Raw genomic sequence first — 14,684 nt, forward strand, 5'->3', positions numbered from 1 at the left:
GAAGTTGGATTCTGTTTCTGCGCTGTCTCAAGATTTTAGTGCCAGGGTTCGGGGCCTTGCTGCTGGCTTGCATTGGAGGGGAGAGGGGAGACCTCTTTGCTGACTTGTAATGGGGGCGGGGCCTCCCTGTTAACTTCTCCCATGGGTGGGGCCTCACTGCTGAATTGCCTCAGAGATAAGACCAATACAACACCATGTTTATGCTCCATTTGCTTTGAACAGACAAATGAACAAATAATCCTTAAAATACAAGAAACTAGGACATTCTGGTGACAAAAACAATAGGTCTATTTTATGTCTGGAGACCTCTAAACCTTCAGAATACAGATATCTGCTTGGTATCACTCTTCCAGTGAATGACCTACCTACTTAAAAACAACTTAATTAACTAGTGTATAGGCATTCTGTTATTGACTCTACAAATTCATAGACAATACAATTTCACTATCCTTCCTCATGATAATGAAAAATGCACGGGTTACATTTTATTGTATTTGATATAGCATATTATATTATACTGACTATCTATTATTCTAACACATTAAAAAAGCTACCACAACACTAAAATTCTACACTGTTGGTGCCTGAATACAACAACACGGAAGTAACTTTCCTTAAAGGCCATGCTGGTGGAACAAAAAGTATACAAGACATTACAAAACTAGAAAGGTTTTGAGTCTATTTGTTTGCTTCTCATCTCCTCCACTAGATTGTAAGCTCCTTGAGGGCAGGAACTATCTTTCGCCTCTTTGTAAATTAGCACAGTGCCTGACACATAGTAGGAACTTGATAAATGCTTAATAAAAAGTCCAGCAATGGTGACATGCTGGACATATGAGAATATCCAAAATGCCGAGAGAGAGAGAAAGAGAGAGAGAAAGAGAGAGAGACAGAGAGAGACAGAGAGAGAGAGAGACAGAGAGAGACAGAGAGAGAGAGAGACAGAGAGAGAGAGAGAGAGAAAGAGAGAGAGAGAGAGAGAGAGAGAATAGTTTCTTGAAATTTTTTAAGATAATAATCCCTGACATCCTCCATTCATTCCTTCCATTCCTGTACTTTACAATCAAACCAAACTGGCCTTCTCTGTATTCCTCCCACAGCACTCTATCTCCCACCTCTAGGCCTTTGCACTGGCTGTCTCCCATGCCTGGAATGTACTGCCTCATATGTACCTCACAGAATCCCTCACTGCCTTCAAGATTCCATTTAAGGACCACCTTATTCACAATGCCTTTCCTAGTCCCTTCAACTACTCATGGCCTCCTTCCTTCCGACACTGTAGTTAACTAAATTATAGCTATTGTGTATATACTTATTTATGACAGCACTGTGTATCCAACAGATCTAAATTCCTTGGAAGCAGGGACTTTTTTTGGTCTATCTCCCAGTGCCTAACAAAGAGTAAATTACTTACTTAATAAATGGTTGCCTAATAGTCTTTATGTTTAACAAGCATTGTTTCATTGGATCTTTACAACAATATTAGGAAATGGGTACATTGCAAGCAATATTATTCCTCGTGACCTATCATTTTGCAAATGAGAAAACAGACAAAAAGGAGTTATATAACTTGTCCCCATATCTTGACAAAATGCCCTTTCAAACAGAGCAATTGAAGCTTCAACAAATTCTCTATGTTAGCAGCCTGGTGGGTAGTAGAAACTGACAAGCTTAACTGGAGAATCAGAGATTTCATCACACACATATTGCTTAAAGGCAGAAAGAAGGAAAAGAGGCAATATATCCCAACAGAGAAGCAATGAGGTCTCCCAACCCCATTACTGAGTAAGGATGCTTTGCAAATTCAGTCTAATTTTGTCATCACCACCAATAAATAAAAAAAGACTTAACTGTAATATGCAATACATTAACTACTGTTTCCATCATTGGCCCAGAAGTGTCATTATTGGAAGTGTCATTATTGCTACGAAATTCTGCTACAACTAATTCTATAGTGTTAGATCTGTCACCTGATACAGCTTAGCATAAAAAGGTATCATTAAACTGATGCTGTACCCAAAAAGTGCATGATATGTTTAAAAATACAAATGGAAAGATTGTCTTCGCCTTCAAGGAGGCCATGGATCACTTACTGAAGGACAGTCCTTATGTACGTTTGAAATGACTGTCAAATATTGGTCTTCAGCCACATGGAGACTGCAATGAATATTATCAAAAAAAAAGGACAAAAGGATGAAAAATGGAAACTATGAGAAAAAATTAACATGAAAGGAATGGAATTTTCACATAACTAACAGAAATTCAAAGCTCACTCATGAATCAAATCATCTCATAGGAATATCTAGTAGCAATTTAAAACATACTGAAACAAATGAAGTAAAGGTATTATAACTACAAATTTATTTAGCCTAATTACTTTTTTTAAATGAATTAAAATTGTCCTTATTTCTTACATGTTATCCTCTTTTAGAGCTTAGTCAAAGACAAACAATTTAAATACTAATTACAAACATATGGCATGTGGACTTACAGTTTTGCCTGGAACCTGGTTTTACAGGCTAGATATCTCTGCACTTGGGACTGGTTGACACCATAGATGCCGGTCCATGTGAAGGTCCCACCTATAGCAATTGTCCAGAAAGTGTGTCTCTGCAAAGGGCTAGGATTAAAGCTACATAAACACAAATCAGGAAAACTGGAATTTCAAAAAGGTACAAAAACAAAACATAACTGCAGAACATTCTGCAATCAAGCTCAGAAAAAGTTATGTATGTGTGTGTATATATATATAGATGTGTGTGTATACATATGTGAGAGTGTATTCCCTTTTGTAGTTTTAAATCATCTAGACAAAAATATATGGACTACTAACAGGCTTAAATGTGATTGAGATTGAATAGCTATATAAATCTATATAATGAAATTCCTAATAGAAGCCAAAAAATTCCATCTGCTCAGCTAAAAGCTGTCACCAACTTCTCCTTGCTATGGCAACATACTTTTATATGTCAATGTTAACTAAACAGAGACCCTGTATGCAGTCAGAGAATAACCCACAAGAACATGGCTTTTCTAGAGATTCTATGTTGAATTCCCACAGCCACAACACAATGAAGTGTATTGCCAAATTCACAGAGAAGTACTGTGCATCATGACAATTGCATGGCAAAAGGTGAAAACCCTAGGGATACTTTCTTTGAGAAAAGTGGCCAAGTATAAGAATTGAAAGGCTTGGGTAAAAATTCTAGCTCTGCACCTTAATACTGGTAAGAAGCCTCTCTCAAGGCTTCAGTTTCTTTAAATATAAAAATTAGGATGTTGCATAAGATAGTGTCTGAGGTTCTTTCCAGACTTAAACCCAATGACTCTACAAAATCACAGCAGCTGATGGCTTGTCATTACAGAGAGTTAAAGTCTGGGAATTAAGATCTCCACTACTGACAAAATTAACTGAGTAAGGCATAATTCACTCTTCAGACACTGTCAACTATGACAATGTAATGATGCCATAGACAAGAGAGGAAGGACACCTAATTTCTACACAATCATCTTCGGGGTTTATGTAACTTTTCACTTTTTTCCAGGCATTTATGATCAGGTATTGTGGCAAAGCAGAAAGGAAAATGGATTTGAAATCAAAGAGTCTGGTTTTGAAATCTGAGTCTGCCAATGTCTGACACTAGGTAAACACATAACCTTTATGGATCTCAGTTTCTTCAACTGAAGAACACAAAGGTAGGAGGAATGAAGAGCAAGACTGGCCTACATAGCCGCAGGTCCTCAACAATTCTAAAGCATCTGTAATACAATTTAGAATACATAAGCATATACAGAAACATATACACTTCTTATTGAGGAGAACAAATGATCAATTTCCTTAAATCCTGGATTCTCATACAAAGTTTTCTACTCACGGACCCCCAAACACTAAGAAAGCTGATTATCTAGTAGTTAGAGCCACATAATTATTGCTTATCAAATGATTGATTACATATGTATTGCACCAACCATGAAGAAATTATGAGTTACTTCTCTTTCAAATGTGTCATTTGCAGGATTAAAAAGTACATGTTTAAATCATGATTGTCATTTTAATAGGATCTTTTTCAAAAGAATTTTAGTCAACTAGTACTTCTTAAGCATTAGGCACTAAGTGAACTCTTTATGATCAACAAGGTTATTAATTTACGTCTAGGAACTTGACCTCTACGATTCATCCTGCAGAGAGTCTAGGGCAACATTGGATAAATCATGTGATCCAAAAGTGTGACCAGTTTTTTCCATCTTACTGTTTTTCTTTTGGCTAAAAATCCAGCCAAACTGCAGTTACTTGACCAACCCAGGAAGGAAGTGATGGTTCTTACCTGGCCAAGCCATTCCATTGCACTGTCTGCACCATCTCCTAAACTTAGCACCATCCTATTTCCCAACTACACAGGGCCTGATGCGCTGAGATGGCTCCACCCTGAGGTCCAATATCCGTATCAAAAGAAGGCACTGTTCATCTTCTACTAGTACTCTGCCCCACTGGTACACATAGCCCCCTAGAGATGATGATAGCCTGTTCTACTTCTACACTGTGTCCTCTAGGGATGGATAACCCACCTGAATTCATTTCCTTGACAACTAACATACCCCCACTTCGTGTAGTACCCTCCCCCCTTCCCAGCTATTCTGAACCTATCACGAGACAAACCTATTCTCTATCCTCCATTGCCCACTTCTTTATTTCTATCCTCCTTCACCCACCTCCTCACTCTAGAACTACCCTCCCATTGAGTTTTCTGAAAGGCCTACTCTATTGGTCTTTCTTTTCCCACTCCTTCCATCTTCTAACTTCCACTGAGACCTGGGGCTCTATCCTGATGACATGGCTTCCGGGGTCCACCCTTTCCAGCACTACCTGAACTTTCACTAATATTCTTTGATACTATTCAGGCATGGTGGGGGTTGTAATATTTGTTCTACATTGCCACTTCCAGGCTATCAACCCTACTATCAACACTCAGGAACTTCTCTCTTCCTTTGAGGTTCATTCAATCTAGAATCATGACCCAATCAAGATTCCAGTGGCTGTTATTTACCAAAGACAGAGACACTATTCCTTTCCCGTTGAATTCAGGGCCTGGCTTACAGTCTTTCTCTCCTCACCAACCCTTATACTAGGGAGACTTCAACATATACTTCAAATACTCTAACTAGAAGCTACTCAACTCACATCTCCATCCCATTAAGTTCCTCAAAGAGATAAGATGATCCTATCCTCGATCTTGCCATCACCCACAAATGCACAATTTCCACGTTCATGAACTCTGAAATTCCCTTATCTGATAATTTGTTATCTTCTACCTCTCCCTCTGCTCTGCAATCTCTAACCTAGTTCTTCATCCTCATTGTCACCTTCCACCATTTGAGGCATCCTTCACTTCTTTCTGAAGCTATTAGTCAGCACGACCTACACTTCACCCTTCCCCATCCTGACCCCTTGGTGAACCAGTTCAGCTCTACCCTGTTCTCTTCCCCCGAGTTATTTGCCCTTTGTCTCTCACCAGTCTTCCCCTCCCAACTCTCAGCCCTGGATTATTCTCATGTACCGCCTTTAATCCACTCCTATGCACGTTACTGCTGAAAAAAGCTGGAGAAAAACATGAAAGCATGCTGACTAGGTGCACAACAAATCTATATTATATATCTCAATTGGGCCCTCAATGCAATAATATGATCTCTTTATAAGCCCCTAGTTGATTTACTTTCCAGTTCACAATAAGTGTTTTCAAACTTTTTCACCCCTTCTTAAACCTCCCTTTCCCTTACCTTCTCAAATAAGAAACCTGACTCATGTTTCACTAAAAAAATTGAGGACATCCACAGGGAGCTCCCTCTTCTCCCCTATCACTCAGCTGCCTTCTCCCTCTATCTCATCCTTCATCCCATCTCACACAAAGAGGGAGGCCCCTACTCCTTACCATAGCAAACTCCTCTACCTAGCACAAGCAATGCCCTTTCATCCTTTCTGTCTCATTAGCCTTCAGTATCTCACTGTCTACAAACATTATCATTATCTCCCTTTCTCAAAAAACCTTCCCTTGACTCATCCCACCCCCTCTAGTTATGATACCATACCTCTCCTCTCTGTCACAGCTGAACTCACTGAGAAGGCCATCTACAAGAGATGCCTCTACCACTCTCTTGCTCTCACAGTCTTTTTAAAGTTCCAAGGTCTGGTGTCCAACCTCATCATTCAACTAAAACTGCTCTCTCCAAAACTGCCAATGGTCTTAATGGCCTTTTCTCAGTGCTCATCCTTTTTGACCCCTCTGGAGCCTCTAACACCATCACCCTCTTCTCCTTGATACCTTTGTGACACTATTCCCTCCTCACTCTTCTTCTATCCAACCGCTCCTTTTTTTTTGCTGAATTTTATTCAAGTCACACCTACTAACCATTAAGTATCATCTGCGGCTCTGTCTGATATGACCAACTCCTATGATTCAATTATGTTCTCTATGCAAAGGATTCTCAAATCTGCTTATCCAGCTTCTAATCTCCCTGCTGATCTCCAGGCTTGCCTGTGCCTGCTGGGCACCTCAAAAAGGATGTCCCATACAGATCTTAAATTCAGCAAGTCCAAAACTGAGTTCATTATCTTTCTCCCAAACCCTCCCTTCATCCTAACTTCCCTGTTGCCGTTTTTAGGGCACCACTACCTTCACAGCCACCACAACCCAGGTGCCATCCTCTACTCTATTTCTCTCAACCCCTATACTCAATCAGCTGCAAAGTTCTGTCACTTCTCTACCTTTGTAACATCTCCCATATGTGCCCCTTTCTCTTCCCTGACACTGTCCCGTCACAGTATAGGCCCTCATTACGTCACACCTGGACAACTAAAACAGCCTGCTGATTGGTCTCCCTGCTCCTGTCACCCCTCCATTCAGTTATGAAAGCTATGTGTACGTGGCTTGTCTCCCAGCAGATAAGGAGTTCCTAAGCCTTTCTGTCATGGATAAATGACGTAGCGAGGAGAGGCAGGCGAGAGCTGGGCTCGGAGTCAAATCTGGCCTCACACACTTGCTAGCAGGGTGACTCGGAGAAGGCTGGCTCATCTTAGTGTCCTCAAGTGTAAAATGAGGACAAAAATGGCACCCTACCTCCCAAGACTGTTGTGAGGATCAAATGAGATATCTGTAAAGAGCTTAGCACGGTCTAGGCATATAGTTAGCATTTAATAAATGTTTTTTTCCTTCCCCTCCCCCCCTCCCTTACCACAGACATCCTTCAGCAGTCTGGTGAAGCCTATGGACTCCTCAGAATAATGTTTCTAGTACATAAAATAAATTGAAATGATAAATTTCAGTTAGAGGTCAGTGAAAACAAAGATGTAATTTTTTCTGATTTAAATTCACAGGCCTTCCAGAAATCTATTCACTAACCCCTGGGAGTCTGTGGACTCCAAGTTAACAACCCCCTGCATTAAATTATAAGCTTTTCACAGCCAGTGTTCATGAATAGATAAGAGGGTATCTTTTACGCATCAGGATTTTATAAAATGCTTATTGAACTGAACATTAGGCATAAAGCCTGCAATCTCAACACTAAAATTGAATTTGTTGGTTATACTCCTCAAAGTCAGACACTTGGCCTTCAAATCTTGACTTTGCTATTTACTAGCCAGATGACCACAGGGCCATCACTTCACCTCAAGGAGCCTCAGTTTCCTCATCTGTAAAATGTAGATCATTTGTACTAACAACCTTACACTGTTTCACCTTTTTAAACCTCAAAGAATTATATAAATATTAGCTATTGTTATTATTCCAACATTTAATATTTTTAATACTTTTTTACATCTAATATGAAACCTTTTAATTGAAAGAAATTAAAGTGAAATTCAAAGAAAAAAAATCAACTTACTCCCAAAATCTTAATCTTCCTCCTTCCTCTGCATGTCTTATTATAGTTTTAAGTCCACCTTGAAGATGTGAAGTCTGTATGATAATTGAAGAAAATCCTGCCACCATAATGAAAGTTTTGATAACGTCTGTCCATACAACAGCTTTGAGACCTCCCTAGAAAGAAATAATGCATGTGAAATATTAAAAAGTTTATTTTCATTTGTACATTTATTCTGTACCTGGCAAAGTTAGGTGTCTATGCTAACTGGAACTGACTGATTTCAACAAAACTTGACTTGTAAAAGTTACCCAAATATACTTTAAGCTTGATTCGTGGTTCATCTTGTCACCTGCAAACAAGCAGTAATCAAGAAACATTTCCACATGAGCACAGTATCACTAAGCTTTAGCAGATTTCAGTAAAATTTGGCATGTGGGTAAAGGTTACAGATATTCTGTATCAAGAAAAGTTTACATAACTAATAATTCTGTTCAACAGCCTTTAAATGAAATGCATCACTGTTAATTGTCACAAAACATTACATTCGGTTTCCTTGCATGTTACAACTCAAATATTCATGACAGTGAAATTTGTTATTAGAAATTATGTTACAATTTGGAACTATGCCCAAAGAGGTATAGAATTAAGCATACCCTTTGACCCAGCAATACCACTACTAAGTCTGTATCCAAATGAGATCAAAGAAAAAGGAAAAGAATCTATTTATCAAAAACATTTGTAACAGCTCTTTTTTGTGGTGGCAAAGAACTGGAAACTGAGGAGATGCCCATTAACTGGGGAATAGCCAAACAAGTTGTGGAATATGTTTATGATGGAATATTATTGTGTTTTAAGAAATGACAAGCAGATTGGTTTCAGAAAAACCTGGGAAGACCTATATCAATTGATGCAGAGTAAAGTGAACAGAATCAGAAAAACACTGTACAGTGTAATAGCAATACTGTAACAACGATCAACTGTGAAGGAGTTAGCTACTTTTATCAATGTGATCCAAAACACTTCCAAAAGACTCACAATAAAAAACACTACCGACCTTCAGAGATGAACTCTGAGCACAAATTAAAGTATAATTTTTTTGCACTTATTTTTCTTGCTTTTGGGGGGGAACATGGTTAATACAGAAAAATATGTTTTGCACAGCTTCACATATATAACTGTTACATTGCTTGCCTTTGCGAGGATGGGGGAGGAGCTGGGAGAGAATTTCGATTTCAGAAACTTTTTAAAGAATGAGTAAAAATAAATAATAAATTAGGAAAAAAAGAAATTATGTAACAGTTTGTTAAATATGTTTAAAGTAGAACATGAAGATATAGTTTTGTACTGATGAGGCCCCTTCTGTACTAAAATACAGCTTATATGCTCCCAGTGATAAGCTTATCTTTAATACTCAGCCAGTAGACATAATAAACTCAAAGCAAAGACATTTACTAAGATGGTGTAGTAAAAACGATAACTAAAAACAACTGACCCATAAACACCAAGTGTCTGTGTGAAGAATAGGCAAAAATTTAGAATACACTAGTTATAAGGCATAGAAGTCAGGAACATATATGGCCAACGCAACTCATACCTCTGGTACTGAACAAACAGATATCTCAGTTTTTCCTGAGCTAGCAGGTGAAACTTTTTAAAAGCCACCAGGAGACATAGTTAATCTTCAGTCAGCCAATGCCAAGCTCCCTTTCTAATTTTATCAGCAAGAACTCCACACAAAGAGGCCATGTTGGCACATAATTAATCTAATAATACCTCATCGCTACTATCAGACTACTTTCTGTGAACAGGAGGAGAAATACAAATCCTCTTACCCCACTAGATACTGATTGTAATTCAGCAAGGGAATAAAAAAGAATAAATTCATCATAAAATGACATGAAATAATTTAAGATGGCACTCAGCTCCAGATAATTAGCAGGTTCTTCTCACTCGTAAAAATCACAGAACACCTAGAGACACAGCACAGTTCAAAGGCCTGCCAGGAACCTAAGTCGTGCTTGTCTGCAGCCCGTCACACAAGCACTAAGCTCTCAAGTATCTGCTTTCTCTTGGTATGTCTTGGTAATGATACGTACCAGAAAGAAGATGCTACCAACTGAAAGTGCTAACTGCAGGATTAGGAAATATACATTTGAAAAGTGGGCCATGTCTAAGTTCTACAGTGGCTTCCAATTTCAACATCTGTTCTATTTCTTTCCTAAGTCCTCGACTTCAGACACCTACCAGAGAAAATTCTTAAACATATGCTGAAGACATAGCATGAATACAACGAACAAGGATAGCCCTAATCATTCTGTGGAGTGGAAACAATTTTTAGATTAGTCCTCCAGGCATCTTTTATGCTTTCTCTATGTGCCAGGGAAAGCTGACATTTGCTCAGCACCCTCAACTATAAAATAAGAATAATATGTAACTCGCAGGGTTGTTGTAAGGATCAAATTAGATAATACCTGTAAATCACTTAGTGCAGTACCTGGCACACAGGCACTTCAAAAAACGTTTCTTCCTTTACCTTCCCCCCTTCTTTAAACATATGCTTAGAGAGATGACTGGACTCAAGATACAAGCCAAGGTGAGAACTTGTTTACTTATATTTGCTACAAAGTTTTGCTTTTCTTTTTTTTAGTGGTGGGTAAGGGATGGGGAAGAAAATAAATTCTTAACAAAAAAAATGTAAAATAAAATAAATTTTAATATTAAAAAATACCTTCTAACAATGTTATTCAAATCCCAAATAGAATGGTACAAACATGACCATAAAGGCAAATAGAAGAAATGTTCATCTCAAGACCCAGGAGAATTCCACTTCCTCTCCAAGTATAGGTTTGGCTTAAATACCCCCATAAAGTTTCCCCTACCTTTTCAGCTAGAGTTGAACTCTCACTCCTATGAACCTTCATAACACCTCATGCACAGAAATCTAGAGAAAGGCTGGACCTGTTACTTTACTGATCTACATAAACTCCCAGATGAGAAGACCCAATCTGGCAATACAAGGTCTGTACCTTCTCTGCAATTTGTAATCTGAAGCAAGATGTGCAGAACACTGGGCCCCTCTTTAACATTTTGGCAAAGCCTATGGACCCCTTCTCAGAATGTTTTTAAATGCACAAAACAAAACACATACAATTAAAAAGGAAAGCAAATATTCTGAGTTACCAAAATATTTTTGAAAAAAATTTTTTCAAAGAATATCTGTCTAACCTTCATTCATATACCATATACTATTGTGTTTTATAGTTCTTAATATATATTAAATATTTCATCTATTATATTATAAAGCAAATTGCAAGCTGAATTTCACTTTACTTATCCATCTATCTTTCACAGTTTTTAAATCATAATAGGTACTGAATGTTTATTGAATGAGTAAATGAACGAACCACTAATTTCTTGCTTAAAAATACTGAAAATATTGTAAATGTATTTTAGAGAACCATTTGGAGGATGACATTGGCCATTTTCTTTCAAAGGATAAGATACTTAGACTGCTGTGCAGCCCTGGGCAAGTCATTTAACTTCCATGGACCTTAGTCTTCTCTTTTGTGAAATGATGGGGATGGACTCAACGTCCTTTAATGGCCCTTCCAGCTCTAAATCTATATTCCTATGATCCTATATTCCTTATTTCTATTCTTATTCTCATGTCCCTTCTTCTTCTTCAGCAGAATGCACCATCAATCATTTCCTCTCAATTTTAAATTTCTTCCTATCTACTGAACCCCTTCCTTTCTGCCTATTACCATAGCTCAGGTCTCTCCTATCCTTAAAAAAGACAAAAATACTCACCTTGCTAGCTCCCCAAACTTTTGTCTTTTATGTCTCTTCTCTTCCACTACTAAACCCCTACAAAGATAATCTACATTTGCTACCTCTATTTCAAAACCATTCATAAAGCTCCTTTTACTGTGGCTTCTGACCAGTCTATTACTACTACCCACTCCAATATCACCCAGGACCTTTTTGCATGATATTATTTTCTAATTTTCTAATATTATTTTCTCAGTCTTCAGCCTCCTTAACTTTTATGTTGTTTCTGACACCTCTGATCACCCCTTCATGGATACTTTTCCTTGACTAGGCTTCCAGGACTGTTCCATCTACCTGCCTGGCCCCACTCCTTCACAGTTTTCTGATCATGTTATTTATGTTTAGTACCTTAAGCATATATTGTCACATCAAGCTCTGTCCTAATGCTTCTCTGTAATCTCTCTATATTCTCTCCTGAGGCGATATTTCTCTATTCCCATGAAGTCAACTATAATCACTACACAATTATTTTATTAGTTCAAATCTCTCTTAAACTCTAATAGAACATCGTCAACTGTTTGTTGGATAGCTCAACCTAGAAATCCTACCAATACCACAAACTTAACAAAAAGGAATTCATTACCTTCACAGTAGAACTATTCATCCTCTGAATACCTTTTTATGTTAAAGGCAGAAGAATCCTCTAATTTACCTAAATTTATAACCTGGGAATAATCCAAGATGCTTCCCTCTCCCTCCCACATCCAATTAGTTGTCAAATCCTTGGATTCTACTTCCACAGAATCCATTTCTCTTTTTCCATACATGCTATCATCCTGATTTGACCATTGCCTTTTGCTTTAATTACTGGAAAACACTCCTAACTGTTTGCTCTGGTTTCAGTGTCTCCCTTCAGCAATCTATCATTTACACAGCTGCCAAAATAAAATTCTGAACATATAAGTCTGACCTTGTCACTATTCTACTACTCAGAAACCTTCAGTGGCTTCCTCTATTCTCTTGGACAAAACATCAATTCCTCAGCCTGGCAGTTAAGCCCTCTGCAATTCAGTTCTAACTTACCTTACCACAAATTTCTTATCACTTCAACTAGTCTTAATTCACAATATATCCCTTTATGTCAAATGAAATTATTAGCTGTTTTTCAAATTTGACATTCAATTCCTACTCAAGCATTTGCAAAAGCCAATCCCAATATCTTTTATTCTGCTTCTCAAGTTCTATCTTCAATATAGCTCATATGCCACCCACCTCCATGAAGCTTCCTCTGATTCTCTCCAGTGGTTTGTCCTCAAATTAAACTGTATTTACTTCTGTGTGTGTGTATGTGAGAGAATGAGAAGGAGAGAGTGAGAGAGTGAGACAGAGAGGCAGAGAGAGAGAGAGAGAGAGAGAGAGAGAGAGAGAGAGAGAGAGAGAGAGAGAGAGAGAGAGAGAGAGAGAGAGAGAAGAGAGAGAGAGAGAGCGCGTGCAATATTCCCCTAGGAAGCTCTTTAGTGCCAAGACTTTCATTTGCCTAAATGTCCCCAGCACCCAAAACAGTAACTTGCACATGTAAGCATTAACAAATGTTTCCTGAATTTTACTGAATCTGATTAGCTCCTCCATTCTCCAAACTAAGTCAGTCATTTTGGTTCCAAATCCAGGGACAACACTAAGGTAACAGACACTTCTGTAGGGTTACTTTATCTGTCTATTAGAAAAGCAGCTATTTTCCTACCTGTATATAAACATCTCACTTAAGGGGAAGCATCATGGGACAGTGGACAGAGCACCAAATTTCAAATTGGAGGACCTGGGTTGAAATTCTAGCTCTGCTACACACTACCCTTTATGACTAAGCAAGTCACTTGACCTCATCTATAAAATTAGGTCGTTGGACTAAATGAACACTAAGATCTCTTCAGTTCTAAATCTTTGCTCTGATAATCTACCGAGTGTTCCTCCATGCCTATGCCGTTGCCTTCATCAATCAATCAAACCAACAATTATTTAAGTGCCTATCATACTTTATAATGGAAAAGACTGGAGCGAGGAGAGGCCTGAAGCAGGCTTTAAGACGCTACTGAAATAATTTAAGCAAACGGTGATGAAAGGCCTGAACTAGGAAGACAGCTTTGTGGTTAGAGAGAAAGCACTAGAAGTGAGACATGCTGTGAATGCAAAAAGGGTAAGACTTAGTAATTTATCAGCTATGTGGGATGAAGGAAAGTGAGCAATATAGGATAATGCCAAGATTACAAACCTGAGACACTGGAACTATGGTGCCCTCAAATGATCTAGAGAAGTTTGGAAGAGGAGAAGGCTTAGGGGTGAAATGGAAATTGGAAATTCCCCTTTAAATTAATAAGATCACTCAAATAAATAGGTTCAGTTCAAATCCCAGCCATGACCGTTCCGTAACTCCTGAGTGTTCTTGGCTTAGCATTCCAGGAACAAGCCATTCCTAGGTCACGTTGACATGGAGGGTTGGCTCCCCTCCTTGTGAGACATGATGTTATTAAAAAACAAAATACCAAGCCTCAGGCGGATGGGAGCGTGGCTAAGGCCAGATGTGTATTGAACAAACCATGAATAGCGCATGCGTCAAAAAGGACTTCTTGGCCCCAAGCCTTCTTTGTTTAGAACAATAAAAAAACTGCGTCCTGTAAGCCCGCTGAGCTTCACCCGCGGGAAGGACACTTCGCCCGGGAAAATCTTTACACAATTCAAGTTTGTACGGGCTGCAACGGGGCTCCCAGCCGCTGATTGACTTTGGAGGTTCCCTTGAATTGGTGATGTATTCTCTTCCATTACCGACTCTCTTGATCGGTGCTATGTTATTGATTGTTCTTATTGTTATATGCTTTCTATGCAAATTCAAACTATCTGTGCCTTGCTTCTTCTAAATAAATTATCTATTTCTTATTATTTTCTGGTGCATTGGAGAGTGTCATTTATAGGAGCGAATCCGAACCTCACTAAATCGTATTAATACAGGGGAAAGACAATGAACTACATTTTAGATATGTTAAACTTAAGATTTCTCTGAGACA

General features: G+C 38.5%; 1 protein-coding gene across 1 annotated transcript in view; it reads right to left on the reverse strand.

Moving 5' to 3' along the window:
- Nucleotides 1-2,487: 2,487 nt before the first annotated feature.
- LOC110204065 (sodium-coupled monocarboxylate transporter 1-like) overlaps nucleotides 2,488-14,684 on the reverse strand; it is a 34,548-nt gene continuing 22,351 nt past the window's right edge. Inside the window, exons 5-6 of the mRNA XM_020980416.1 lie at nucleotides 7,876-8,030; nucleotides 2,488-2,632 (exon numbers count right to left, since the gene is read on the reverse strand). Of these exons, the coding sequence (XP_020836075.1) occupies nucleotides 2,488-2,632; nucleotides 7,876-8,030 (300 nt within the window). The remainder of the gene's footprint in view (nucleotides 2,633-7,875; nucleotides 8,031-14,684) is intronic.

The sequence above is a fragment of the Phascolarctos cinereus genome, unplaced genomic scaffold, assembly GCF_003287225.1.
Source record: "Phascolarctos cinereus isolate Bilbo 61053 unplaced genomic scaffold, phaCin_HiC Scaffold_81;HRSCAF=619, whole genome shotgun sequence".
Classification (NCBI taxonomy): domain Eukaryota; kingdom Metazoa; phylum Chordata; class Mammalia; order Diprotodontia; family Phascolarctidae; genus Phascolarctos; species Phascolarctos cinereus.